Source organism: Cyprinodon tularosa, unplaced genomic scaffold (genome assembly GCF_016077235.1).
Source record: "Cyprinodon tularosa strain WSP-4 unplaced genomic scaffold, ASM1607723v1 ctg500, whole genome shotgun sequence".
Lineage (NCBI taxonomy): Eukaryota > Metazoa > Chordata > Actinopteri > Cyprinodontiformes > Cyprinodontidae > Cyprinodon > Cyprinodon tularosa.
In genome coordinates, this window is record NW_024039231.1 from 129,367 (window position 1) to 155,191 (window position 25,825).

The window sequence follows — 25,825 nt, forward strand, 5'->3', positions numbered from 1 at the left end:
ATAACGGCGTTGTGATAAACACCAGATACAGCACTGGGACTTGATCAACAGCCGATACCGCACCGTGACGTCACAAACCAGTAGGTGGCAGTAGTGTTCTTTGACAAACATGGATGCCTCCAGTAAAGCACATTCACATGTAAATTACTCTGAATTAAACGCACTTATTGTTTATTAAACAGTATGTCATAATTTCTTATTTAAGGTATGCTGATGAAGGTTCTCAGTCATCCAGGTCATAGTCATTCCGTAAAAATTAAAAAAATTTCCACTGGACTTGGTTTTCAAGATTTGAAGACGTTTCTCCACCTCTCCAGGAAGCTTTCTCAATTCAAATGTCTGGGTCCGCAGTGAGTTGAGTCTTATATGGACAAGGCCTTGTATTGCTTGGAAACATGTGAATGGTAACCGATGAATGGGTCGTTTAGTTCCATCGTTAGCCTGTAATATCTGAGACCTGTCTATGATTGTTAAGGGTCGGTCGTTAAGGAGGTATTGTTCACCGGCTGGAGCGGGTAGGTCCCTCGTTCCTCTGTGATGGGGTGGGGGGTTTGGTGATATCTGGAAGGGATCATGTCTATGATTGAATTGTATGTTTTTGGAAGCTGGAATCTGAGTCCACCACCTCTGTTTAAAGTTGGTTTTTCTCTCTTAACATAGATGGCTTCCTTCACGCCCCTCTTAAACCACCTATTTTCTTTATCAAGAATGTGAACATTCTGGTCCTCAAAAGAATGTCCTTTGTCCACAAGGTGTAGATGAACTGCGGAGTCTTGTCCAGAGGAGGGCGCTCTTCTGTGTTGGGCCATGCGTCTGTGGAGAGGTTGTTTTCTTTCTCCAATATAAAGATCAGAGCATTCCTCGCTGCACTGAACAGCATATAGCACTCCGCTCATATTCAGTCTGGGGGTTTTATCTTTAGGATGCACTAGCCTCTGTTTAAGGGTTTGGTTTGGCTTGAAATGTACTGGGATCTTGTGTTTGGAGAAAATCCTCTTGAGCTTTTCAGACACTCCAGCAACATAAGGGATTGTGATGTTTTTGCATTTAATTTTCCCATCGCTGTCTTCTGTTGCGTGTCTTTTGGATTTCCTTGCTGATTTGATAAAAGCCCAGTTTGGATATCCACAGTTTCGGAGAGCATCTTTGATGTGTTTCTGTTCTTTTTGTTTCCCATCTGTTTTAGTAGGGACATGTTCTGCCCGGTGTTGTAAGGTTCTGATGACTGAGAGTTTGTGTTCCAGTGGGTGGTGTGAGTCAAAAAGAAGATACTGGTCTGTGTGAGTAGGTTTCACTTCAATGTTTAGGCTTCCATCTCCTTCCATGCTCACCAGACAGTCCAGAAAGGGTAGTTTGTTGTCCTTGGCATCCTCCCTGGTGAATTTGATGTTACGGTCAACAGAGTTGATGTGTTTGGTGAAAGCTTCCACTTCCTCTGGATTTTGACGAAAGTGTCATCCACGTATCTAAACCAGTGGCTTGGTGGTGTTCCATTGAAAGTGTCTAAAGCTCTCTTTTCCATTTCTTCCATGTAAAGATTGGCTACAATTGGTGATACTGGAGATCCCATTGCGCAGCCATGCTTCTGTCTGTAAAAATTACCTCTGACACAGGCTAACGATGGAACTAAACGACCCGATCATCTGTTACCATTGCATGTTTCCAAGCAACACAAGGCCTTGTCCATATAAGACTCAACTCACTGCGGATCCAGACATTTGAATTGAGAAAGCTTCCTGGAGAGGTGGCGATACGTCTTCAAATCTTGAATTAAATTCGCAATATGTCCAGACTTTTGCTTTAATGAAACTCTCTTTAATGAAAGAGTGAGATTTACAACCTTTAAAAAGTTACACTCTAGTTCTGAAAAGTGAGTTAGACCAAAAAAAAAAAATAAAACATTGGATCTGTGGAATAAAGAGTCACAAGCTGATGCCATCCTACGGTCTGAGACCGTTGTGGACTTTCTGCTCAGTGTGGAGATGGAGGAACGGGACACCAGTGGTACGTGAGGAGTTCTGAGGGCCTGACTGGAGCAGGACTCTGCAACTTTTACAAACCAAACAGCCTTAAGAGATGCAAATATTATATATCTGTTTGATAAAACACAGCCTATTATTTTTGTTACATATCTGAGATGGAAAATCAGTTTCCTTATTAAAAAAAATATCGGTTTATTTGTATTTTTAGCTCAGAGAAAAAAAACATAAAACGCTTCTTAAAAATGAAGCATGAATGTTTTTCTATAGGATATTATTTGATGTAAAAAAAAAATCAAATACATGAATTCTTGTTCTTTTGATGTCATTCTGTCATGAAATTTGATCAAATATTTATTTTTAAAAAATACTAAAAATTCTAAAATGGTTCTTTATATTATTATAGTTCACTATTGTGGAGGCTTCATCTAAAGATGGATCCCCGCTTGTTTTTCTGATGAAGGAAACTTTAAAGCATCACCTGAAGGAAGCACCTTCTATTGTTGGAAAATGAAACCCTCTATAGTCTGCCTCTCTCCTTTTCAAGCTAACCTTAATATTTTGAACAAACAACATCAGATCCCATGTCCTTCCCTGCATCCTTGTTCATATATCAAACTGCAGCCAAACAGGTAGTAGAAGTGAGTCCCTACTTTAGTCTGATAACTGGAGCCATTCTGTTAACTAATGTTGTTTATTAGGGAAGGTATTGTAAGGGTTAACACTGTCAAAATATCATCTACCAGTTATTTTTTCTTATACTTAAAGTTTGCTTCCTGCGGCAATGATGCAGAAACAGTTTCCACATCAGAAACGTAGCGTCTCTGGGTGCAGAGGTGTTTCCTGATTGGCTGAAATCCTGCCAGTAACCCTCCTGTTTCCTGAAGTGGATGAAGGTTTGCGCCACGGAAACATCCTCCTATTTGTTCAAATTGACCAGCAGATAAACATTTGAACATTTGGTCAACGTGTTGCACCGTGATGCTAAGCTCTTCTAACCGTTTTGAACTGTGTGTTGTTGCTTGTTGTTAGCATGTTCTGTGTCCCATTATTGTGTCTGCTTGTTGTTGGTTTCAGTCTGCAGTTTAACAACCTGGGTCCAGATTCATGCATCCTTCTGAGAGACCTGCTGCTAGAGCCAAAGACCTGTATAAGTTCTCTACAGTAAGACTAAAGTTGATACGAATATCTCCTTATCTACTGTTCAGAGTAAGAAGATGCAATGCTCTCCATTATAAAGTGGTAAAGCAGGATTGGGAGTCTTTCAACAGAAGGTTGTAAAGCTGTAGTGAGAACTAAGGGGTCGATTGTTTCAATGCTTTCTGATGGCCACAATGTCTTAGTCAGAGGTGTGAACAAGAATTCTTGGCTATCTATACTTTACTGGAATTATTATTTTTTATATAGAAAATTTTTACTTCTACTCCTTATTTATTTATTTTTTATTTTTTTTACAAATATCTCTACTTTCTACTTCTTACATTTTAAAAATAGACTAGCTAGTTTTGATTTATTTCAGTTAATTTTCATTGTGGCCTGTTTGTATTTAAGAAAAAATAACAATCAAAAGATTTTGTTTCATCCAGACAATTAATTTCTTTGTGGTTGGACTATCAAAATAAATATTTTTATTAAGTTGATGTAAAGTTAAATTTGACACTGTTACCATTAGTTTAACATGGATGAGCCTTTTTCTTCTCCTCTCTGCACTGCAAAAAATTAAAATGAGGAGGTGAGACCCTTTGCCAATAGAATAAGACAGTTTACATTTTAAAATAAGAAAAACAATTGAATTGTCTTATTTGAAGTGCATGTTATCTAATTATCTTATTTTAAGAGTAAAAATACTCATTCCATTGGCAAAACAACTTATTTACCTACTGAAATTAAGGGTAAATACACTTAATCTAAGACATTTTTACTTATTTCTAGATTGTTTTTGCAGTATAGGACTTTACTGTCCAAAACGTTCAAAATTGAACATCTTTAAATTGATGTATTATCTACTTAATGAGTCATACAGTCTGTTTGTGGAACTGTTTGAAGACATCAGTGTCTATGTTTCTGACAGAGAAGACTGGGTTGGTTATTATGAGGAGGAAAGAGAGAATCCTTTTTTCTTTTCTTTTTTTATTCCAAAAAGGTTTGGATTTTAAATGTCCAGGATAAAAAGGCTGCTCCACCTTGTGGAGAATAGCAGCAGTAGAGGCTTAGTCCCTCGAGAATCAAGCCTCCGTTATTAATGCTTTTAGATGCATAATTTCTAACTGGAAAAGGACCGGATCAAATCCAACCTTAAAATAAACAGATTTTAACTGCAAAAAAACTATCTAGAAATAAGCAGGTGAAGATTCTCAGTCATCCAGATCATAGTCATTACAAAAAAGTAAAAAAAAACAAAAATCCACTAGCCTTTGTTTCCAAGTTTGAAGATGTTTCGCTTCCCAATCCAGGAAGCTTTTTCAATTCAAAATGTTAGAATTAGCGTTGAGTTCGAAGCTTTATATAGTAACCCAATAACTGGCTTAGTTGTTAGATGTTTTCTAAGCCCAAACAAGTTTTTGTGCTTTTCTTTTGAACTCAACGCCCACAATAGCAGCCCCCTGCTCCCCAAGGGGATGGGTTAAATGCAGTCAATTATTATCATTATTATTATTAATTTGAGCAGGTAAATTGTCTCTTACCTCCTCAATTCAAGAAACAGAAAAAGCATGCAGTATTTTAAGACAAATAACTAGATTTCAGATTTTTGCAATTTAGATCAGAAGGTGCCCTGTAGTAAAAACCGTCTGACGGTCCTGCTAACACCAGGATGGAAATATTCTGATCCCTTAAATGTTTACGATTCGATCGTCCTTTTAAACCCTAAAACTCGAAGTTTAAGGGTTTGATAAAAAAAAAAAAAAAAAGATAAAAAATATTGTCTGGCTTTATAATTTAAAGTATGGACAGAATAATTGCAATTTAAATCCAAATTTATTCAAAGTTAACAATTGGAGAAAGATTTAGAATGAATCAGTCAAAGGATTTCAAATAAATAAATGGAAATTATATTCACAACTTTTTATTTTTAGGTTTGTTATTAGGTTTATTAAATTTATGGCTGTGCTTCTGTTGATGTTCTTGGTAAAAAGAGGAGCTGTTTTGTCCTCTAGGCTCTGTGATAACCCGCTGGAGGACTCTGGGGTCTGCATCCTGCTGGAGGCGCTGCCACAGAACCAGTCCCTCACCTACCTGTCCCTGATGCACACCGGGATGGGGGACAGCGCGGCTCTGGCGCTGGCTGAACGGCTCCAGCTGCACACTGGGCTCCAGGAGCTCAACGTTGCCTATAATGTGATCGGCGACAAGGCAGCCGAGGTTCTGGTTGATGCCTGCAGGGACCATCACAGCATTCACACCGTACAGTAAGCATCTCCTCAATCCTTTCAGCTGACAGCTGGTATGAGACGTGTTTGATTTTCAGAGAGGAAAACCAACAGCTGGTCTGTCGGTGAAAACTCATCATCACACACAGAAGAATAAACTGGTGAAGATTCTCAGTCATCCAGATCATAGTCAATCCAAAAAAGTAAAAAAAAAAAAAAAACAATCCACTGGACTTTTTTTCCAAGTTTAAAGACGTTTCGCTTCACATCCAGGAAGCTTTTTTAATTCAAAATGTCAGGAATAGCATTGAGTTCTAAGCTTTATACAGCAGCCCAACAAAGCCTTGTTTTTGTTTAGAAAACATGCAAATTGAAACGGATGAACAGGTCCACTCCTTTGGAATGGGAATCGTTTGGCGTCTTTTGTTAGCCTGCAATGACCCTTACCTGTCTATGTCTCTGAGGGGGGGGGGGGGGGGGGGGGTCGTTAAAGGGAATTGTTGGCCTGGCTGAATAGGCGAGGTCTTCTCTTCCCTATAAAGGGGTTGGGGCTGCGATTATAGCGAGAAGGAATAAACTCCATCGCTGCATTGTAGGTTTTTGAAAGCTGAAACCTGAGTCCCCCCCCTCTGCTTAAGGTTCCTTACATAGATGGCTTCCTTCAGGCCCCTTTCAAGCCACCTATTTTCTTTGTCCAAAATGTAAACAGTAGAACCTTTCAATTAAGAATTCTCTCTGGACTTTCTATGTTTCCTGAGTTATAAGTGAACAATTTCTGGAGCTCTAAAACAGAGGTGTGAAGTAACAAAGTACAAACACTCTGTTACCTTACTTAAATATAAATTTTGGCTCTTATACTTTACTGGAGTAATTATTTTTACACAACTTTAGCAATTATCTCTACTTTCCACTCCTTACTTTTAAGAATAGACTCATTACTTTTGTTTCTTCCCTCTGTTTTCCATCACGTTTATCCCTATGGGGTAGCGAGGGGTGCTGGTGCAATCTCCAGCTGGCAATGTCCGGGAAGTGGGCTACAGTACACCCTGGACAGGTCGCCTGTCCATCGCAGGATAACACTGTGACAAATAGGACAACCAGCCATTCACAAACACACTCACACCTAAGGAGAATTTAGAGAAGACAATTAACCTGTCACATTTTTGGACTGTGGGAGGAAGCTGGAGTACCCAGAGAGAACCTATGCATGCACAGGGAGAAATTGCAAACTCAATGCAGAAAACCCCGGGACAAGAATTGAACCTGGAATCTTCCTGCTGCGAGGCAGCAATGCTACCCACTGTGAAACTGTGCAGCCAGTTTTGTTTCATTTAAGCTAATTTTCGTTATGGCCTGTTAGTATTTAAAAAACAAATTAAATCCATCAAAATATTTTGTTTCACCCAGACAATTAACTTTGTTGTTGGACTGCCCCAACTTGCTGTTCACCACATGCCCAAATAAATAGTTTTTCAAGATGATATTAAGTTAAATTTGACACTGTTACCATTTGTTAAAACTAAGAACATTAAGTCTAAGGACATTAACATCCAGATTTGTAGAAAAATAGTTCTTCAATAGGGTAGTGCAGTAATCAGTGTGAGGTAAAGTGGAGGATTTTCGAAAATTTTTTAAAAGACTCACCCTCTCTGCTTAAAAAAAAGAAAAATGCACATGTAGAATCCTGTATCCACTCCTGAGAGGGAACCCCTATTAAACTTATGCTTCAACTCACGCGAGAGCGTGCACAAGCCCATTTTCTCCTTTATAAGTTGATGTTTGCATTGTTCATTCAAGTTTACGTTGCAAAGGAAGATTTATAATTTTTCCACTGTGTCAGACTCACCATCAGCAAGTGAAAATCTGGACGAGCACGTAGGACGACCTTACGCAAACATATCACCAGAATGATTGACAGTTAGGAGGACCACTTATTTTTGATGATCCACCCGGAAAAAGAACATCCTCCACTATACCTTTAACATTTTTTCCAAGATTTCTCGTTAATAGTTTTAACATTTTTATGTTTATACTTTCATTTGAACTTCTCTTGAACTTCTACAAAAGTGATTTTAAACAGTAGGATATTTACTTCTACTGGATTAATGAACATTAAAACTTTCGACACCTCTGGCTTTAAATCATTTAGGTCATTCCTCCCTGCAGAAATAATGGGTCTGATAAAACAGAAGAAGCCCAAAGTGGGTCAGATATTAATGACCGTGACGAGTTTATTTAAACCTCTGAGGCCTTGCAGATTATTCTATTAATGCAAATAAAACAGTGACACCATTTGTCTCCTAACTGAGCTAAGTGGCAACCTTCTGTTTATTCCACATCGAATAAAATCAAGTTTGCAAACATTATATATACGTTATATATAACTGAATAGTATCAAGTTTTAATGGGGATTCCGCATTATAACCAATGGTGTGCAAATATCCAGAGATGGCAAAAGTACTCACTTTCCGTACTTGAGTAAAAGTACAGATACTTGTGTTAAAAAATACTCTGGTAAAAGTGGAAGTACTGATTAAACTTCTTTACTCAAGTAAAAGTAACAAAGTACAGGCTTGTAAATTTACTTAAAGTATAAAAGTAAAAGTAGAAACCACTTTTTTCATGCCGCTGCCTACATTTTAAATGGATGTCTGCCAATAGGACTAGATCTCCGTTGTGTTCATTTTCAATCATCTCGTCGTCCATGCTACTATGCTAACGCCACCGCCACCAAGCTGCAATGATTTGCCGTGAATAAATACCGCCGAATCTGTCGATTCATCTTGTAGTGGTGCGTCAAATGCAACGTAGATTCCCATCCAATTAGATTGAATTTGGTATTGATGACGTGAAAAATAATAACGGTAACTCCATTGAAATGATTCAAAACTAAAGTAACGAGCCAATTTTTTAAAATGTTAGGAATAGAAAGTACAGATATTTGTGTAAAAATGTAAGGAGTAGAAGTAAAAAGTCGCCGTAAAAATAAGTAGTAAAGTAAAGTAAAAATATCAGAAAAATCTACTTGAGTACAGTAACGAAGTATTTGTACTTCGTTACTTCCCATCTCTGCAAATATCTATTAATTATTAAAGAAAAAACTGTTTAAGATCACATAAACTTTGTTAATTTATGTATTTTGCTCACAAACTAAAATTAAACAGCTATAAGAAACACAATCCTGTGACTAAATCTGCATTCATGTGTTTCTGCCATCTCCATGCAGTAGAATTCAAAGTATTGAGTATATCTGTGTCCCTGTGTAGCCTGTACCTGAACGCCATCACTGATGAGGGGAAGCAGGCCCTGTATGGCCGGGGTGGGCCAACGGGCAAAGGGAACGAGCGGCGTGTCAGAGTCCTGGCCTCCGTCACTGAAGGCTCTGACATCTCAGACCAATGGCACCCTATCCTGAAAGTGATACGAGAGAATGCGTCTTCCTGGGACCGCAACCGAGTCAAGCAGCAGCTTAAGGTAAATTCTCCTTCAAAACACAGAAAAATCTTTGTTTTTTTGTTTGTTTTTTACAGTGTCTGGCGATGTGGCAATAAGAATAATTGTCATGATGCCAAAAAGAGCCCAACAGATTTTACTTTCACAAGTGGAGCAGTACGGCTATCACCAAATTGTTCTGCTTGATTTATGCATATAAATTGTTTTATTATAATTATGCAGGGAGTTTTACAGATTATATGGACACTGCAATGTAGGTAGAACAGGAAAGGAAAAACAGAACAAAAGGAGAAAAGATGAAAAAAGAGGAGATTAAAGGAAGATAATGATAAAACATCTTCAGTCTGCTTCATCACATGCAAAGAGATGTGAAAAGAACAGCACAACCAACAGACATGGTAGAAGACATACAATAAAGTAACACCTACATACTATCGCTGAAGTAGTATTATTTAATGTGACATATACTCTGTGTTACCTGAAGATAAGAATATGGGCTTTCTGAATGGAAGTTAATCTCTAAGTTCCTGGAACCATCTATTCCAAAGCAGCATGTGATCCACCTTCCTGCATGTCAGGAACTACAGCATCTCTCTGAAGCAGCTTCTCCTCTTAATCTGCTTTCTTCAGCCTAAATACTTAAAACAGCGATGACAAACTGGTTCCAGAAAGGGCAGTATGGCTGCAGGTTTTCAATCCAACCAAGCAATAGTACACCAGGCTCCATTCATCTCATCAGGTCATCATGTTGAGATTGGACTCACTTGATGAGATGACTGCAGTCATGTGTGCTACTGCTTGGTTGGAAAGAAAACCTGCAGCCACTAGGCCCTTTCTGGAACCAGTTTGACACCCCTGACTTAAAGGATTGCGCACTTTCATCTGGTTTGGTCTGCCGTGGTTTCCGTAGACTCGTGAACGCGCTTTCAGGAAATCCTATACACTACTGTTTATGCTCTAAAAACATTCTAAATGACTTCGTTTGGAGTAAATTATGGACGCTACCCACTCAGGACACTTGGAATACATTGGACGAGCAGTATGGAGGAATATTGACACGTTTTTTGTGGACTTTTATGGACCTTTCTGCCTCGGGCGCCATAGACCTCCATTATTTGAATGTCAGCAGACAGCAAGAAGCCTCCCAGATCTCCAGATGCATTTGAGATATCAAAAAAGTACTCCAGAGTGTTGTTCAGCATGGGGGTGAGTAGAAAATGAAGGCTAATCATGTTTTGGGTGTACTATTCCTTTAAACTACCTCTACGGGAATGTTTCCCTTTAGTCACAAAAAAAAAACAATTTAAGGTCAGATCAATATACACTTTAAAAAACACCAATAACTAAGCAATTAAATAGTTTTTTGGACATGAATAAAGGGATACACGCCCGTCGAGGTAGTGTATGCTCATCTGACAGAACACCGGATCTCTTGGAAACATTCTGATGTATTAAAAACCAGATAAAGAGACTGAATTCATAGTAAATATAAAACAGCTTCACTCTTCTTGCAGACATCTTTTCATGTAGTTATTTGGTCACATATGTCAGAAGCCTCCTTCTCCATTGAGATGTTTCACCGCAGCTTCCTGTACGGGGATAGCAGGTATACCATTACATTTGCTTTGCTCTGGTTGAAATGCCTCTTTTCTCTGTCGTAGGTCTTCCTACGGGACCTGGAGTGGGGGCGTGAGAAGCAGAAAAGTTTCTGGAAGAGGCTTCACTTTCGCAAAGTGCAAAAAGAAGTGCAGGAGACGCTGCAGGATTTGGAGAAGGAGACTTCTTCTAAAAAGACCAAGTGAACTCCAAAAAGTTTAAATGGAGAGCTTCCTTTCACAGAATTTCACTTTCAAATATACCGTAAATCCTCTAATATAGGCCCGGGCCTTTATTTCACTCAAGTGCATCGCGGTCCAGGCCTTTATTGGAAGGGGGCCAGAATTAGAGACAGGCCTCTATTGCTATTTGAGCAAAACAGACTAGCAGTGGAATGAATAAAAATGAGATTTTGTGTCTATTTGAACCTATAAAACACTAAGTTCATTTATTGAAAAAGTACAGTTACCATGTCTCGCTTGGTTTGAAGTAAAAAAGAAAAAAAAATCCTCCAATTCTGTTTAATCCTCCTCCTCAGTTTCCTCCTCCTCTTCATCTCTCCCTTTAATCTCCTCATCACTCGCGCTCCTCCTCATGTTCTGCTGCGTCTGTTCTCTTCCTCGCGCAGACGGGCAGCAGTCAGGGCCTGTCGTCCAGCTGCGCAGGGCTGTGGTACTTGTATGTTACTACCACAAGTATAATGTTGAGGTATGCCCAGAAAAAACGTTTATAGCCCCGGCCTGTATTAGAGACCGGCCATTATTTACCTCCTCTGACAGCGAGACCGGCCAATGTTAGAGTCCCGGCCGCTAATGGAATACAGGCCAATATAAGAGAATTTACGGTATGTTAGAAGTTTCCAATTTAAATCAGCCTGATCCAGATCCAGGCACAGCATTTAGACGCTACCTCGGGCCTCAAAGTTCAACATTAAACCTGCTAATCTCAAAGTTAAAGAGTTTGTTAAGAAAGAGGATATTTTTGTATATTTAGGGCTAGATATTCTTCTGATAAAAAAAACTAAACCTTAAAAGCATCCTGTCAATAGATGGTCTGGAGCTTCTCACGGGGAGCTTTGTCATCTGTCTGTATGAATACAATAAAACTACGTTTTTATTTAAAGCACCTTGAGACGTTTATTTAAATTGGCTCCATTTAAATAAGCTGAAGAGAATCATTTATTTTTTAAGTCTTTCTCCAAAATGTGTTTGCGTTAGAAATCAGAGCCTGAAGTCAAAATAAAGGGAACAGATGAAATCGAACCAGTTTGATAAGATCATCCATCATCCACACGGTTCAGCCTCTCACCCAGAGGAGCTGCACAGGTGATGAGGGAGGAAAAGAGCCGTTATCCAAGCTTATCCAGAGATGATTCTTTCAAAAAAAAGGTTTTATTCCCTTTGAAAACATGATTGAGGAAACTATTGACAACAGATTTTATAAATTCTCATGTAAGCAACAGTGCCCCCTTCTGGAATCAGCTGTCCATGGAGATATTGCTTTGGTGGCTCCTTACAAAATCCACTGGACCCTGGAAACACAATGAAAGATTAATCTGGAAGCTTTTGAGAGAAAATATGGGATGAAAAAATAATGTTTATAGATTAAATTTTTTTCTTCTGTATTTCAGAGGAAAATCCTGTTTTGACATGAAGTCAAACACGAAATAACTTGGTGATATTTAAAAACCAAAACATAAACCCATGTAAATAACTTTTTTAGGGTAGGGGTCCATTTTATGTGCTGGAATAGATATTCGCATCCTTTGCTGAGTGTTAAAGAAACCACAGAGAATCTAGAAATGCAGGGAGGTCAGGTGTGTTTAAGCAAGATGATCAAAATCTGGCTTTGCAGATAGTAAGGGACTGTGCAAACCGGCTGTTTGAGGTGCTGGCAGACATCTTTAACACTACACTGTCCCTAGCGTCTCTTCCAACCTACTCAAAGTCTGCCACTACTGTCCCTGTCCCCTGTGTGCTGCACAATGATGGGCCTGAAAACCACGACCTACAGCCGGAGCATCAGTAGTCATGAAGTGCTTTGAGAGGATGGTCATGATCCACTGCTGACTTCATCTCATCGGTGGTCCAAAGGTCATCAACCACCTTAGAACAGATACTCCTACCTCCATTTGCTCTGCTTGGATCCTCCTCAGCCTTCATCAATTCCATTCAATTCACTTTGTTTATTTAGCACCAATTCACAACGCAAATCATCTCAAGGCACTTTACAGTTCAGCCAGATCATACAGTCAAATTGATTCAAAGTTTTCTATCTATGGAAAACCAGTTGATTGCATCGACTAATTGACTCAAATGCAATCCCTCACACTAAGCATGCTTGTAGTGACAGTGGAGAGGAAAAACTCCCTTTTAACAGGAGGAAACCTCCAGCAGAACCAGGCTCAGTGTGAGCAGCCATCTGCTGAGGCCGACTGGGGTTCAAGGAGACAGAAGCAGAGACACAAAAAGCAGCTGTAAAAGGCTGCCCCGTCCAGGAAACACACAGCCAGGCAGACGAGCTCCGAGCCAGCTCCCATGTCAGAGGATGAAGAGAGCACATCCAGTTAGTCACAGTCAGTGAAACAGGACTACACTGAAAAACAGGCCGATCTCCAACATCTATGAACAAAGGTGTTGATGTTAAGTATAAAGAATATGCATTTCTATCACAGTAGGTTTGTGTCCAAATATGCAGATGAAACGTGCACAGTCTAAGCCTATAGCAGCATAACTATAGAGATAGCTCAGGATAACCTGAGCCGAGTGTCTGCCTCACAGACTAAAACTGGTAGTTGGTTCCACAGGAGAGGAGCCTGATAACTAAAAGATCTTCCTCCCATTCTTCTTTTAGAAATTCTAGGAACCACTAGTAAACCTGCAGATTGAGAGCGAAGTGCTCTGTTAGGAACATAAGGAACAATCAGATCTCTGATATCAGATGGAGCTTGGCCATTTAAGGCTTTATATGTGAGAAGGAGGATTTTAAATTCTATTCTTGATTTAACAGGAAGCCAATGAAGAGAAGCCAGGATAGGAGAGATATGATCTCTCTTTTTCATTTTCATCAGAACTCGCTGCAGCATTTTGGATCAGCTGAAGGCTTTTAACTACAGTTTGTGGACTTCCTGATAGTAAAGAATTACAATAGTCCAGCCTTGAAGTAACAAATGCATGGGCTAGTTTCTCAGCATCACCCCTCATCACCATCATCCCACAGACTTTGGTGCAGAAGATTTTCTCTCTTCGACCGAGTCCCACACTGGGGAACTGGCTCATGGATTTCCTTACCAACAGCTCTCAAACTGTGAGGATCCAAAGCAGCCTCTCCTCCTCGATCACTCTCAGCACCGCCTCGCCTCAGGGCTGCATGTAAAGCCCCCTCCTATTTACTCTGCTGACATCTGATGCTCTGCAAGACACTCCAGCTCTCATAAATTAAAATTTGCAGTCGTCACTGCATCACAAATAACAAGCAGTCCAAATACACAGACGGTTGAACAGCTGGTCCAGAGACGATAACCTCTGCATGAGGTTGAAGGAGAACAGAGTTGGTGGTACATTTCAAAGGGACAAGGCTCATCTTCAGCCTCTATACCTTGGAGGAGCGACTGTAGAGGTGGCTGGATGAGCATCTATCCAGTACCCTTAATGCTTCCTTCTGGTCAGGAAAGCCCATCAGTGTCTTTACCTCCTCAGGAAGCTGCATAGAGTGGGACTCAGGACCTCAGTTCTGAGGAAACTTTATTGCTGTGTGGTGCAGAGCGCTATCTGCATGACAGCTGCACAGAGGACTGCAGGGAGCAGGCTTCATTCAGATGCAGGGGAAAGGTGCACTGAAGGACTCCACCCATCCTGCACACAGACTGGTTCAGCCTCTCCCGTAAGGCAGGCGGCTGAGGAGCATCCAGAGCGAGACCAGCAGGCTCAGAAACAAAACAGCTGTTAAGACCACTGACCCTGAGCTGCACTGATTCTGCTTCATCTTTCTTTTTTTCTCAAATTTTTTGAAGGCTATATTTTGTACCACAAACATGCAAATTTGAGAAGGTATGACAATAAAGAATCATTTATGCTTGAATTTCTATGCAGTCATTAATTCACAAAAACATGTTTTTGATGCTGCTGGGTATAGAGCTTCACAAAGGTAAATCTAGATGCTTCTAATGCCAGAAGACCTCCCAGCTCATCAATGGGCTGTTTTCAGGATCTACTGGTCTCAGTGGCAGAGCTCATGAGGAAAGGTGACTATCCAGATGGAGGAGGAGCTTTCTCAGATCCGTCGGCTGCACCACAGCCTTTCAGCAGCAAATGCATCTCTAGTAATCTAAAGCACAGTTTTTCAACCTCGGTTCTCAAGGCTAAGAAACAATCTTCTGCTTTAACATGGAACATTTAGGAAAAAAAACGAGTAAACCATGAACCACTTAAATGCCTTGATTTGAAATCAGGGACCATGTCAAACCTGCAGGGCGCTGAGCCCTGAGGAGCAGTGTTGGAAAATACTCATCCTGAGACTTTATGTTCTGAAACATTAGCTTTTGTTGGCTATGAATGCCTTTTAATAAGCGCCTAAAGGAAATTATTAACAAAGTGAGTAAAGCTGAGCAAAATGACCAACTCATTATCTGGAAATTTAGTTTCATTAACAGATCTTAAAAGTCAGTCGGTTCTAGCATCTGTTGGTTATTGTGAAAAGCAATGGGGGGATTTACCATTAGAATATTACTAGGCAGCTGCCTCTGGGCCCAAGTTCCAATGGGCCCCATAAAACCGTGTGTACATGTATAATTAATAATGATTAATAATCATACTTATATACATTAAGTATGTTTTTGATTATAAACCTTTCACTAAAATGCCATCAGAACGTGTATAATATTCAGTGTGTCTCAGAACCTTTTTTTGTTTTAAGGCATTTTACTTTAAACTCTGTTCCATTAAGAATTTAAAACCTAAAGCTGCCTGATCCAGATCCAAGCACATCGCAACACATTTCAGTTACACTTTCAAACAGCTTTTACATCGGTGCAGATTTCTTATCCTTTTACAGTGAAACATGACATCCTTATAAATAAACTATCAAAGTATATTTTCTCACTAACGGTTCTGAGACAGTGGATTAAGTCATATTTGGAAAAACAGGAAGCAGTGCATTTGGTTCAGTAATGGCACTTTGAGCATGTCAATAACATCATGGGTGCGGCTGACCCCGGGCTCCTCTTATCCACTCTATGTAAGACAGACAGTCTGAGGCCTGATTGTAAACAACCTGCTCTGGGGCTGCAGATGGAAATCAGCCTCCATGGCAGTCCCAAATATCTGACGTTGAATGAATGAATGAATGAATGAATGAATGAATTAATGAATGAATGAATGAATGAATGAATGAATGAATGAATGAATGAATGAATGAATGAATGAATGAATGAATGAATAAGGATTTATTTCAGGTAATTTTTTGGACAGACAGTTTGACAAACAACAATAAATTATTCAGCCAAATACACAGAAAAGACATTAGTTAATATCAACCAGAGCAAACACCGATTTCCAAACTAACTAAAGTCACCTGAACATAGAAAAAGAAACAAAACCCTCCACCAAATCAACTTGTATGTATATACAACCAGAGAAATATTGATTAATGTAAATTGTCTGAAAAGGGGTAGGCCTATGAAGAAGTGAAACTTATTTTTTATACTCCCTCTCCCTCTAATTGCACTTAAATTAACTTAAAGTAGAGTAACCCTTCTGTTAAACTTGTTTTTATCCAATATTCACACACACAATATATATATAAATATATATATATACACACACATATACACAATAATATACATACAGTAGCAGCCATTCAAAATGACCCTTCACAGTCAAATGCCAGCCTAATGACAGCCCACTTCCCTGCAGCTCCAAGCTAAATCAGCTGTTACTTCCAGCCACTGGCCTTCAAGTTTTTTACTCTGACTGCACCCTTTAACTTAATTACAGGGTCTGACCAGGAGATGATGACGCTTCTCTTTAGATATTAATGTCCACAAATTCAGACAGAAAGAATATTTGAGTAAAAAAGGAATTGAGGGACGACCAAGGACCAGTCAAGGAAAGTGGGGAAATTTTTAATGGCTACTACTGTGTATAACATGTACAGTACATAATATGCACTGTATATAATCGATTAGTCTTCACTTTGGGGGGCAGTCATGGATCATCTTCCGTCTCTGAGGTTCCAGTTTGTTCTTTCACTAAATTCCATGCTTTTCCTGAACAACAAGGCAGTATAATAATAATAATTATTATAAATAATATATTGTTGTCCTCCAAATATTTGCACATGTCCTCTGTAATGCTGTCAGGTAACACATCTTCAGGTATGATTCTTCAACATGAACAGAATGCCTGCCTAGCCCTAAAAGTGTCCAGACCAGCATTGTATTCTCACCAGAACCTCTCCTTCAGTCCATAGAACTCCTCAGAACCTCCCAGCAGAAATCAGAACCATAACAGTTGACTGTGTGAAGCCGGATCACTTAGTTTTACCATCAGGTGCCAAACTGAGTTTTAAATCATTCCTAAGAAGATGTAAATGTTTAACTAGAGGCTTGTGAAGAAATGAGTTACTATCTCACCTGCTGATTGAGCTAAAGTGTCGGTGTGAACTTTGTCCCTTCACGGTTCCTCTTTATGAGCTGCTGAAAGCACAGAGATCTCCATGTCATCTTCTGAAGGTAGGCATTTCTCTCTTTTTGTATTCCTCCTTCTCCTTTTTCCTACTTCAGCAACCTTCCACAGCATAGCCAGTCATCGTCTGGTATTTCTTTAAATGAATCTTTGATGAGCTATTAACAAATCATTGCATGAAGGTCTTTGGTGCTGCTGAACACGGTCAGCTGTTTTGTTGTCAAACTGAGGCTCTGAGGAGCAGTTTTCAGCTACGGATCCAGTTCTATGGACCAAAGAAGCACTTAGATGGTGACATGAAGTCTACTAGCTTTACTGTTTAGTTTCTAGGAGAGTCTTCCTAAAATTTAAACTGATCTAAACTAAATTACCCTGTTTTTTTAGAGGCTTTTGCATATAACAGATTAAAGCTTGTAAAAGAAAAATCATATGTTCAATGTAATTTTTCTGTTTATACGGCTCACTTCTAAATCCTCAAACTGTGCTGAGTAAAGAGAGACATTTAAAATAAAGGACATTGATGAATGTTTTTGTTTACTTTGATTTATCAAATCAGCTTGTTGTGAGAAAGCCCTACTGACCCCAAACTCATTCTGTACTGAGCAGTAACTTATCAATCAGCAGATGGTCTTCCAGGGCTGACCTCAAGCAGTGAAGTTCACAGTGTTCATGTAATCCAAATCAACTTAGACAACATTTATTGTCATTTTTATACAAAATAAAAATTTGTTTTGTACAGCTGTGCAGCAGTGATCAAATGTAGAAATTGTGGGAGAAAAAAATGGTGAAGAAAACGTCAGATTTGTTTCTCTATGGTTAGTTTGATGCAGAGTCTGTGACATGATTTAGAGCTTTTTCAACTGTCTGATGGCGGTGGGGAAGAAGCCGTTACAGAACCTGCATTGAATACCAGAGGGCAGCAGGGAAACAGTCCATGGTGGGGGGGTGAGGGGTCATTGATGATGTTACGGGCTCTGAGCACACAGCGCTGGGATTAAATGAAAGGCCTGTTGGTCTCCTTTGGCTCTAGAAAGAAGCAGATCTTTGCTCCGACCAAGCAAAGACCAAAATGCACCAAATGTTTGCTTAGAGCCTGAAAGGATGGAAAAACACAAAAACAGAACCACTGATCAATGGTTACAGTAAAATGTGTTGAAAAGAACTGTTAGCAAACATATAAAGTTAAATCATCGGTTCCGTTTCCTCCTTTGGACAGAATAATCTGGTTGAACTGTGTCTGTAAAGTGACTTGAGATGACTTGTGTTATGAATTGGCACTAAAGAAATAAACTTAATTTTCTCATTCAATTCAGTTCAATTCAAAAATACTATATTAAGTTTTGTTTTTATATATGTCACACTCCTTCCTTATCTTTATTTATATATTTTCATTTATGATTTTTATTTCACTCATTTATCTCCATTTGCACTGCTTATTATTATGATTATTATTACCAACTATATCTATGTCTGTATGTTAGTCATGTTTAATCTTTTAACCTGCTTTACTCGTAAGTTTAAACCGATGCTTATACTTTCAAAGTTTTTTTTAAGTATATTGTAAGTGAAGAACAGCAGGCTAAAAGGGGCTTGTATGTATATATCTATATATGTTGCAAAAATTCAAATGAAAATTAAGTTTAAAAAAAACATTAATGCCAAATAAAAAATTATTTCGGAAATAAACCATTGGCTTTTTTAACAAGTGGTTCTATGTGTGGGCAGGGTGGATCTTGTTTAGTGTCTGGCTTTTTAAACGTATTTGTTCTGATGCTATTACCCCAGCAGATGATGGAAGAAGAGATCAGAGGAAGAGATGAGAGACCGATAGAAGATCTGCCACATCTTACTTCAAACACAGAAGGACCTTAGCTTCATAGCTCCAGTCCGCTCTGCCCTTTTTTATAGACGGCTTCATAGTTGCATCTCCAGTCGGGTTTGTTGTCCAGGTATTTATATTCCTCCATCACCTCAATAAAGCTACAATTTCAGACACCTATATTTTTTAGAGAAGTTATCTTACAATAGCATGTATCTTTATCCAGGGCAGTGGATAAATATATACAGGTAAAAGCCAGTAAATTAGAATATTTTGAAAAACTTGATTTATTTCAGTAATTGCATTCAAAAGGTGTAACTTGTACATTATATTTATTCATTGCACACAGACTGATGCATTCAAATGTTTATTTCATTTAATTTTGATGATTTGAAGTGGCAACAAATGAAAATCCAAAATTCCGTGTGTCACAAAATTAGAATATTGTGTAACGGATACATTATGAAGACACCTGGTGCCACAAACTAATCAGCTGATTAACTCAAAACACCTGCAAAGGGCTTTTGAATGCAACTACTGAAATAAATCAAGTTTTTCAAAATATTCTAATTTACTGGCTTTTACCTGTATAATGGTAGATTTTTCCTAAAACCATATTGTTTTATTTTTCTATTTTTCTGTTTTTTTCTCAGTAATTGTTGAATTTTTTGGAAGAAGAGAGATGTGTCTATAGTTCTCCATAGTAATTCTACATAAACATGTAGAATTATATTATTATATTTTAGATTCTTGGGTCTTCTTAGAACAGAATCAATATAGAACAACAACTAGAATCCAGAGGGCCTACGGTAAATACTTTTCTGTTTTCTAACAGCACCCAGAGTAGCCTCCACTCTGTGCTGATAGCTACTTGGACTGACATTCTGGACATGGGATGTAGCTCCTTCCCTTTAACTGGCTCCTATAATAAGCATAGCTGCAGAAAATATTGTTGGGAAAATGTGTCTTTTAATGTTTGCTTCACTGTTACCCTACAGGACAGCAGAATGGAGTGGACAGTCCACGGGTAGGTCTGCATTTTTCTTTCTATTAATCTCTCATTATTCAAACCCTTTAAAGTCTGGACCATGAAATACTTTTCAGAAAATTATTATTTTTTCAAATTACAGTTTTCGTTGAATTTTCTGACAACAAAAAAAAAACATGCATTTTTTTTGTAATTTAAATTATATCATTTATTTACATCATTTGTGATACACTAGGAATTAATGTACAATATTTTATAGATTTTCTTTTCACTACATGTGTCTGATTGTGTCTGTTTTCAGGAATAAAAATATCACAATGATTATGCAGGAGGCTCAAAAACTCATGCATTAAATATGAAAAACTTGATTTTAAAGGGTTAAGAAACAATCTGCTGCTACCTAATTACCCCAGTAGCGGTTAAATCTCAATTTAAATATATGTTGCAGTCATTCTTTTGGGTTAAAGAGTTCACCTTTTCCTAGGAATGATGATTGTTTCTTTCTAATCCATCCATGAGGGTCCCAGAGGGCTGGTGCTGATCTCCAGCAGTCTTTTAGTAAAAGGCAAGGTAAACTCTGGAAAGGTTGCCGGTCCATCACAGGGTCCATCACAGTCAACCTGTTATTTTTTATTGCTTTTGGAAAATATGAGAGTACCCAGAGAGAACTTACACATGCACCTGGAGAACATGCATCATGCAGAAAGATCCCAGGCTGAGGTTTAGACCAAGTGTGTTTTATTGGTAATGCCTTCAGTGTTTGCACGAGGATCCCAGTGTGTCCTGTATTTGATCTATTTTTACATCTCTTTTTATTCTTCTGTTTATTTTTCTACTCTATCTGTCCATTGTTGGTGAAATTTCACCCCTCAAGTGGTGCCCCCACTGTCTGCTGTGAGGGGCTAATGCATTGACCCCACAGTCGGTGACAGAGTATGAAGCATGTTTTTGTCAAGCTTTTTTAAAGATTGCAAGTTTATTTAGAGAGAGCTGAAAGTATAGAAGCGACCATGCAGGGCAGAAGCACAAAGTAAACACCTTAAACATGAGATGATTTTCATTAAAGATTGCTGAGCTTTCTTTGCTATCAAACCAAGGCAGGATATCTTCCACAACAGTGCAACTTTCTGTTGGGTTATTCCGTTTTTGACCAAAGAGGCTAAACAGTCCTCTTCAGTCTAAAAACATTCATATAAAGGCATATAAACGTAATACTATATATATATATATGCTTAATACCTCCGTAAAAAGTTATTTCCTTCTAATAGAAAAGCCTCATAGCAATGCGTAGTCTAATGTATATGACATCCTTCTCTCCAGTCAAATGTATATCCAAAGCCCCCCATTTACCCAAAGCTTCTCTATCACCCCTACCATGGACCCTCCTGCTTCTATGTGTTTTTTTTTCTTTTCTTAGCCAAATAAGAATATGCTTTGCTTCCTCCCCACCCACCTGCCTGTCTCTCGAAGTGAAGAGGTGACAGGAACATGAGTGGGTATAATGCACCAGGTTCAGATGAGTCCTGAAGGACTCTGCAGAGCAGCACTGTGAGATTCTACAGCACCTTTTCAGCCTTAGCCTCACCTATGAGACAGATCCAGTGATGTGGCCTTGTGACCTGCTGCCTTGCTTTGGTATCAAAGAAAACTAACCCATCAGTGCTCAAGGACTGTAGACATGTTGCCCTGACATCCCACATCATGAAGGTCCTGGAGAGACTTCTGTTTGGTCCCCCTGAGCAAGCAAACAAGCAACTATCAGGACCCCCTGCAGTTTGCTTATTGCTGTAGAGTTGAAGATGTCATCATACACCTGTTATAACAAAGTCACTGCGATTTAAACAGGCAGACCTCATTGTTAGGATCATGTTCTTTTATTTTGCTAGTGCATTTAACATGGTTCAGCCTGATTTACTTTGTCAGAAACTCAAAAAGATGTGTAGTAATGCCTCAGCATCCCCCTGGATCAAAGACCACCTGACAAACAGACCACAGTCTGCAAGACTGAAGGGTTGAAATCAGGTAACAGTAGCAAAACAATTTCAATTCAGTTCAGTTTATATTAAATGCATGTCATACCACAGGCCTTTGAAGAGAGAATTCAATTGAGTCATACAGTGAGTTTACCTCAAAGGTTTCTGTCTAAGGAAACCCAGCTGATCACATCGAGTCATCGACTTTGCAGAACTCGTTTCTTCTGGACGAGCAAGTGGCAACAGTAGACCTTTACTTGCGTTGTGCTAATATCTCTACAGCAATCCCTCACACAAAGCATGCATGCAGAAACAGTGGAGAGCAAAAATTCCCTTTTAACATGAAGAGGGTGGCTCTAACTAGGAAAGAAACAGTTAAGCAGAAGATATGAACCAGTTTTTAAGGGGAAAAAAATACAGTTGGTCACTGAAAAAACTGCGCCCATAGCTATGTCTAGTAGAGAAACAGATCTAAGCACCAAATAAAGCTCAGCTCTATCATCTGTAATAGAAGTTCTTGATATTTGCTCATATTTCCCTCCAGGACAATGTCACAGCCAAACAGAACCAAGCTAAATTAACCTAATATGACCAGAAAAAGCAGAAAGATCATACAGTTAGGAGTTTAACTAACAAATACTGCATAATTGGAGAATAGAAAAGAAATTAAGCAAAGGGATGAGATGTGGTTCCTGTGTCCTCCAGCAGCCTAAGAAAGGAAAGGAAAGGCAAGTTTATTTATAAAGCACAATTCAGAACAAAGGCAATTCAAAGCAGAATTACAATAAATGAAGATAAAACATGATAGAAACAGCTAGACCACAACTTATACTAATAATACCTCAGTTAACTGTTTAATTTCAACAGTGAAAGGCAGCTTTAAACAAATAAGTTTTTTAATTTAACTCAAAAGAACTCAGGCTTTCAGTACTTTTACAGTCTATTTGGAGTTTGATCCAGATTAGTGGAGCATATGCTGCTTCCCCATGTTTGGTTCTTGTTCTTTGTAAACAGAGTAAGCTAGAACTGAAAGACCTGAGTGGTCTGGGAGATTGATCCAGACAACAGATCTGTTATGGATTGAGGTGCTGATCTATCCAGTGATTTCTAGACTAACAGAAGGATTTTAAAGTCTATTTTCTGAGCTACAGGGAGCCAGAGGAAGGACTTCAGAATTGGGTTGACGTGCTCTACTTTCTTAGTTCTAATGAGAACACTGGCAGCAGAGCTTTGGACTAGCTGCAGTTTTTTGATTTAGGCAAACCTATGAAGAAACTGTTGCAGAGATCAATTCTACTAAACATAAATGCTTGAATAAGTTTTTCTAGATCCTGCTTGGACATTAGTCCTTTAATTCTGGAAATGTTATTCAGGTGATAAAAGGCTGACTTAGTAACTGGCTTTATATGCCTCTGAAGGTTCAGGTCTGAGTCCATCCTAAAACCAAGTCAGATAACTACAGAAATAGCTTAAGATATCCTTAGCCAATTTAACTGTATGCTATATCAGAAAGTAAAGTCACAACTCTCACCATTCCTTTTTACTTTGTAGACCTCTGACTTTAATATCAAGACAGAGTCCAAGTATGGCCTAAGAAATAAAAATGTGATAAAGATGTGACCAAGGATCTCCACCCAACCCTTGGGTACAATTTACCAAAGTAAGAAAACTATTGAATGGGTTATAAATCTTAATACACTATATTGCCAAAAGTATTTGCTCACCCATCCAAATTATTGGAATCAGGTGTTCCAATCACTTCCATGGCCACAGGTGTATAAATTCAAGCACCTAGGCATGCAGACTGTTTTTACAAACATTTGTGAAAGAATGGGTCGCTCTCAGGAGCTCAGTGAATTCCAGCGTGGAACTGTGATAGGATGCCACCTGTGCAACAAATCCAGTCGTGAAATTTCCTCGCTCCTAAATATTCCACAGTCAACTGTCAGCTGTATTATAAGAAAATGGAAGTGTTTGGGAACGACAGCAACTCAGCCACGAAGTGGTAGGCCACGTAAACTGACGGAGCGGGGTCAGCGGATGCTGACGCGCATAGTGCGAAGAGGTCGCCAACTTTCTGCAGAGTCAATCACTACAGACCTCCAAACTTCATGTGGCCTTCAGATTAGCTCAAGAACAGTGCGCAGAGAGCTTCATGGAATGGGTTTCCATGGTCGAGCAGCTGCATCCAAGCCATACATCACCAAGTGCAATGCAAAGCGTCGGATGCGGTGGTGTAAAGCACGCCGCCACTGGACTCTAGAGCAGTGGAGACGCGTTCTCTGGAGTGACGAATCGCGCTTCTCCATCTGGCAATCTGATGGACGGGTCTGGGTTTGGCGGTTGCCAGGAGAACGGTACTTGTCTGACTGCATTGTGCCAAGTGTAAAGTTTGGTGGAGGGGGGATTATGGTGTGGGGTTGTTTTTCAGGAGCTGGGCTTGGCCCCTTAGTTCCAGTGAAAGGAACTCTGAATGCTTCAGCATACCAAGACATTTTGGACAATTCCATGCTCCCAACTTTGTGGGAACAGTTTGGAGCTGGCCCCTTCCTCTTCCAACATGACTGTGCACCAGTGCACAAAGCAAGGTCCATAAAGACATGGATGACAGAGTCTGGTGTGGATGAACTTGACTGGCCTGCACAGAGTCCTGACCTCAACCCGATAGAACACCTTTGGGATGAATTAGAGCGGAGACTGAGAGCCAGGCCTTCTCGTCCAACATCAGTGTGCGACCTCACAAATGCGCTTCTGGAAGAATGGTCAAAAATTCCCATAAACACACTCCTAAACCTTGTGGACAGCCTTCCCAGAAGAGTTGAAGCTGTTCTAGCTGCAAAGGGTGGACCGACGTCATATTGAACCCTATGGATTAGGAACGGGATGTCACTTAAGCTCATATGTGAGTCAAGGCAGGTGAGCAAATACTTTTGGTAATATAGTGTATGTTACAATAAACAGTGAGAGAAGAGATTTATGAGATGCAGGAAAGTCTAAAATTTTACAATATTCCAGCACAGGCATGGAAGAAGGATCAGCCAGTCACTTTTTAGCTCCAAATAGACATATTCTGATTTGAGGAGTTGCAAACATTGCAAAGACCAAGAAAATGAATCCAGAACCACAGATCCATGAGTATTTTCTGTTAGTTAAAGTAGTTGTAGCTCTTGTTATGGGTTCATTTAAACCTAGGAGCTAAACAGTAAACCAAAGTCTACGAGATAAAAAAAGGCCTTCCAGTTGGTCAAAGTAAAAGTTCAGCCAGTTGTTTTGTCTGAGAGAGATACGTATGGGGGCAACCATTGAAAGAAGGGATCAAGTTTATCATCTACAGAAATTAAGCATGAGGTTACTCTCTTCAGAACGGTGTCACAGCTGAACAGAAGCAAAGTAGAAACTACAGAATATATAAGTAGACTAGTAGAGTGAGGGAAAATGCCCCCTCTGTCTTCCAGCAGCCTAAGCTTATAGCAGCATAACTATTAAGCTCAGGATTACTTCAGATACTATAACTATTAGCTTTATCAGAAAGGAGAGGAGCCTGACAACAGATCGATTGATTGATTGATTGATTTTATTGATCTCACAATGGAGAAATGTACTGAGTTACATCAGCTCAAATGGTCAAAAAGAGAAGAAGAAGGTGCCAAAGGAAGACAAAGGTGCATGTGATATATAAAGTACAATGCCTCAACATTTGACAGCTTTCTCTTTTTTTTTTAGCAGGATTATCATACAGGGTTATTGTACAGGGTGATTACATGGGTATTTATATAGATCTATATTTATATATATAGCTATTGCACTGGTTGTCAGATATAAAGAAACATGTTATTGCACAGGGTATTAAATAGTAATTGCACATTATACATTCCACAAGTTATTGCCCTTGCAGTGTCACATTGTAGAATCTGGTGGCAGCCGGGATGAATTCACTAAATGAGCTGCTGAGCTCCTCTACACTCT

At 39.3% G+C, this 25,825-nt stretch overlaps 2 protein-coding genes across 4 annotated transcripts in view; both read left to right on the plus strand.

Moving 5' to 3' along the window:
- Positions 1-10,775, plus strand: part of nlrx1 (NLR family member X1) — a 48,088-nt gene extending 37,313 nt beyond the window's left edge. The window contains exons 9-12 of one of the 2 annotated variants that reach the window (XM_038303010.1): positions 3,057-3,143; positions 5,135-5,386; positions 8,614-8,821; positions 10,462-10,775. In XM_038303010.1, the coding sequence (XP_038158938.1) occupies positions 3,057-3,143; positions 5,135-5,386; positions 8,614-8,821; positions 10,462-10,602 (688 nt within the window). In that variant the 3' untranslated portion in view covers positions 10,603-10,775. The remainder of the gene's footprint in view (positions 1-3,056; positions 3,144-5,134; positions 5,387-8,613; positions 8,822-10,461) is intronic. The other variant, XM_038303011.1, reaches the window with a different exon arrangement.
- A 6,293-nt stretch (positions 10,776-17,068) lies between these two features.
- Positions 17,069-25,825, plus strand: part of LOC119795155 (Na(+)/H(+) exchange regulatory cofactor NHE-RF3-like) — a 29,339-nt gene continuing 20,582 nt past the window's right edge. Inside the window, exons 1-3 of one of the 2 annotated variants that reach the window (XM_038303001.1) lie at positions 17,069-17,126; positions 18,865-19,028; positions 19,897-19,925. In XM_038303001.1, the coding sequence (XP_038158929.1) occupies positions 19,906-19,925 (20 nt within the window). In that variant the 5' untranslated portion in view covers positions 17,069-17,126; positions 18,865-19,028; positions 19,897-19,905. The remainder of the gene's footprint in view (positions 17,127-18,864; positions 19,029-19,896; positions 19,926-25,825) is intronic. The other variant, XM_038303002.1, reaches the window with a different exon arrangement.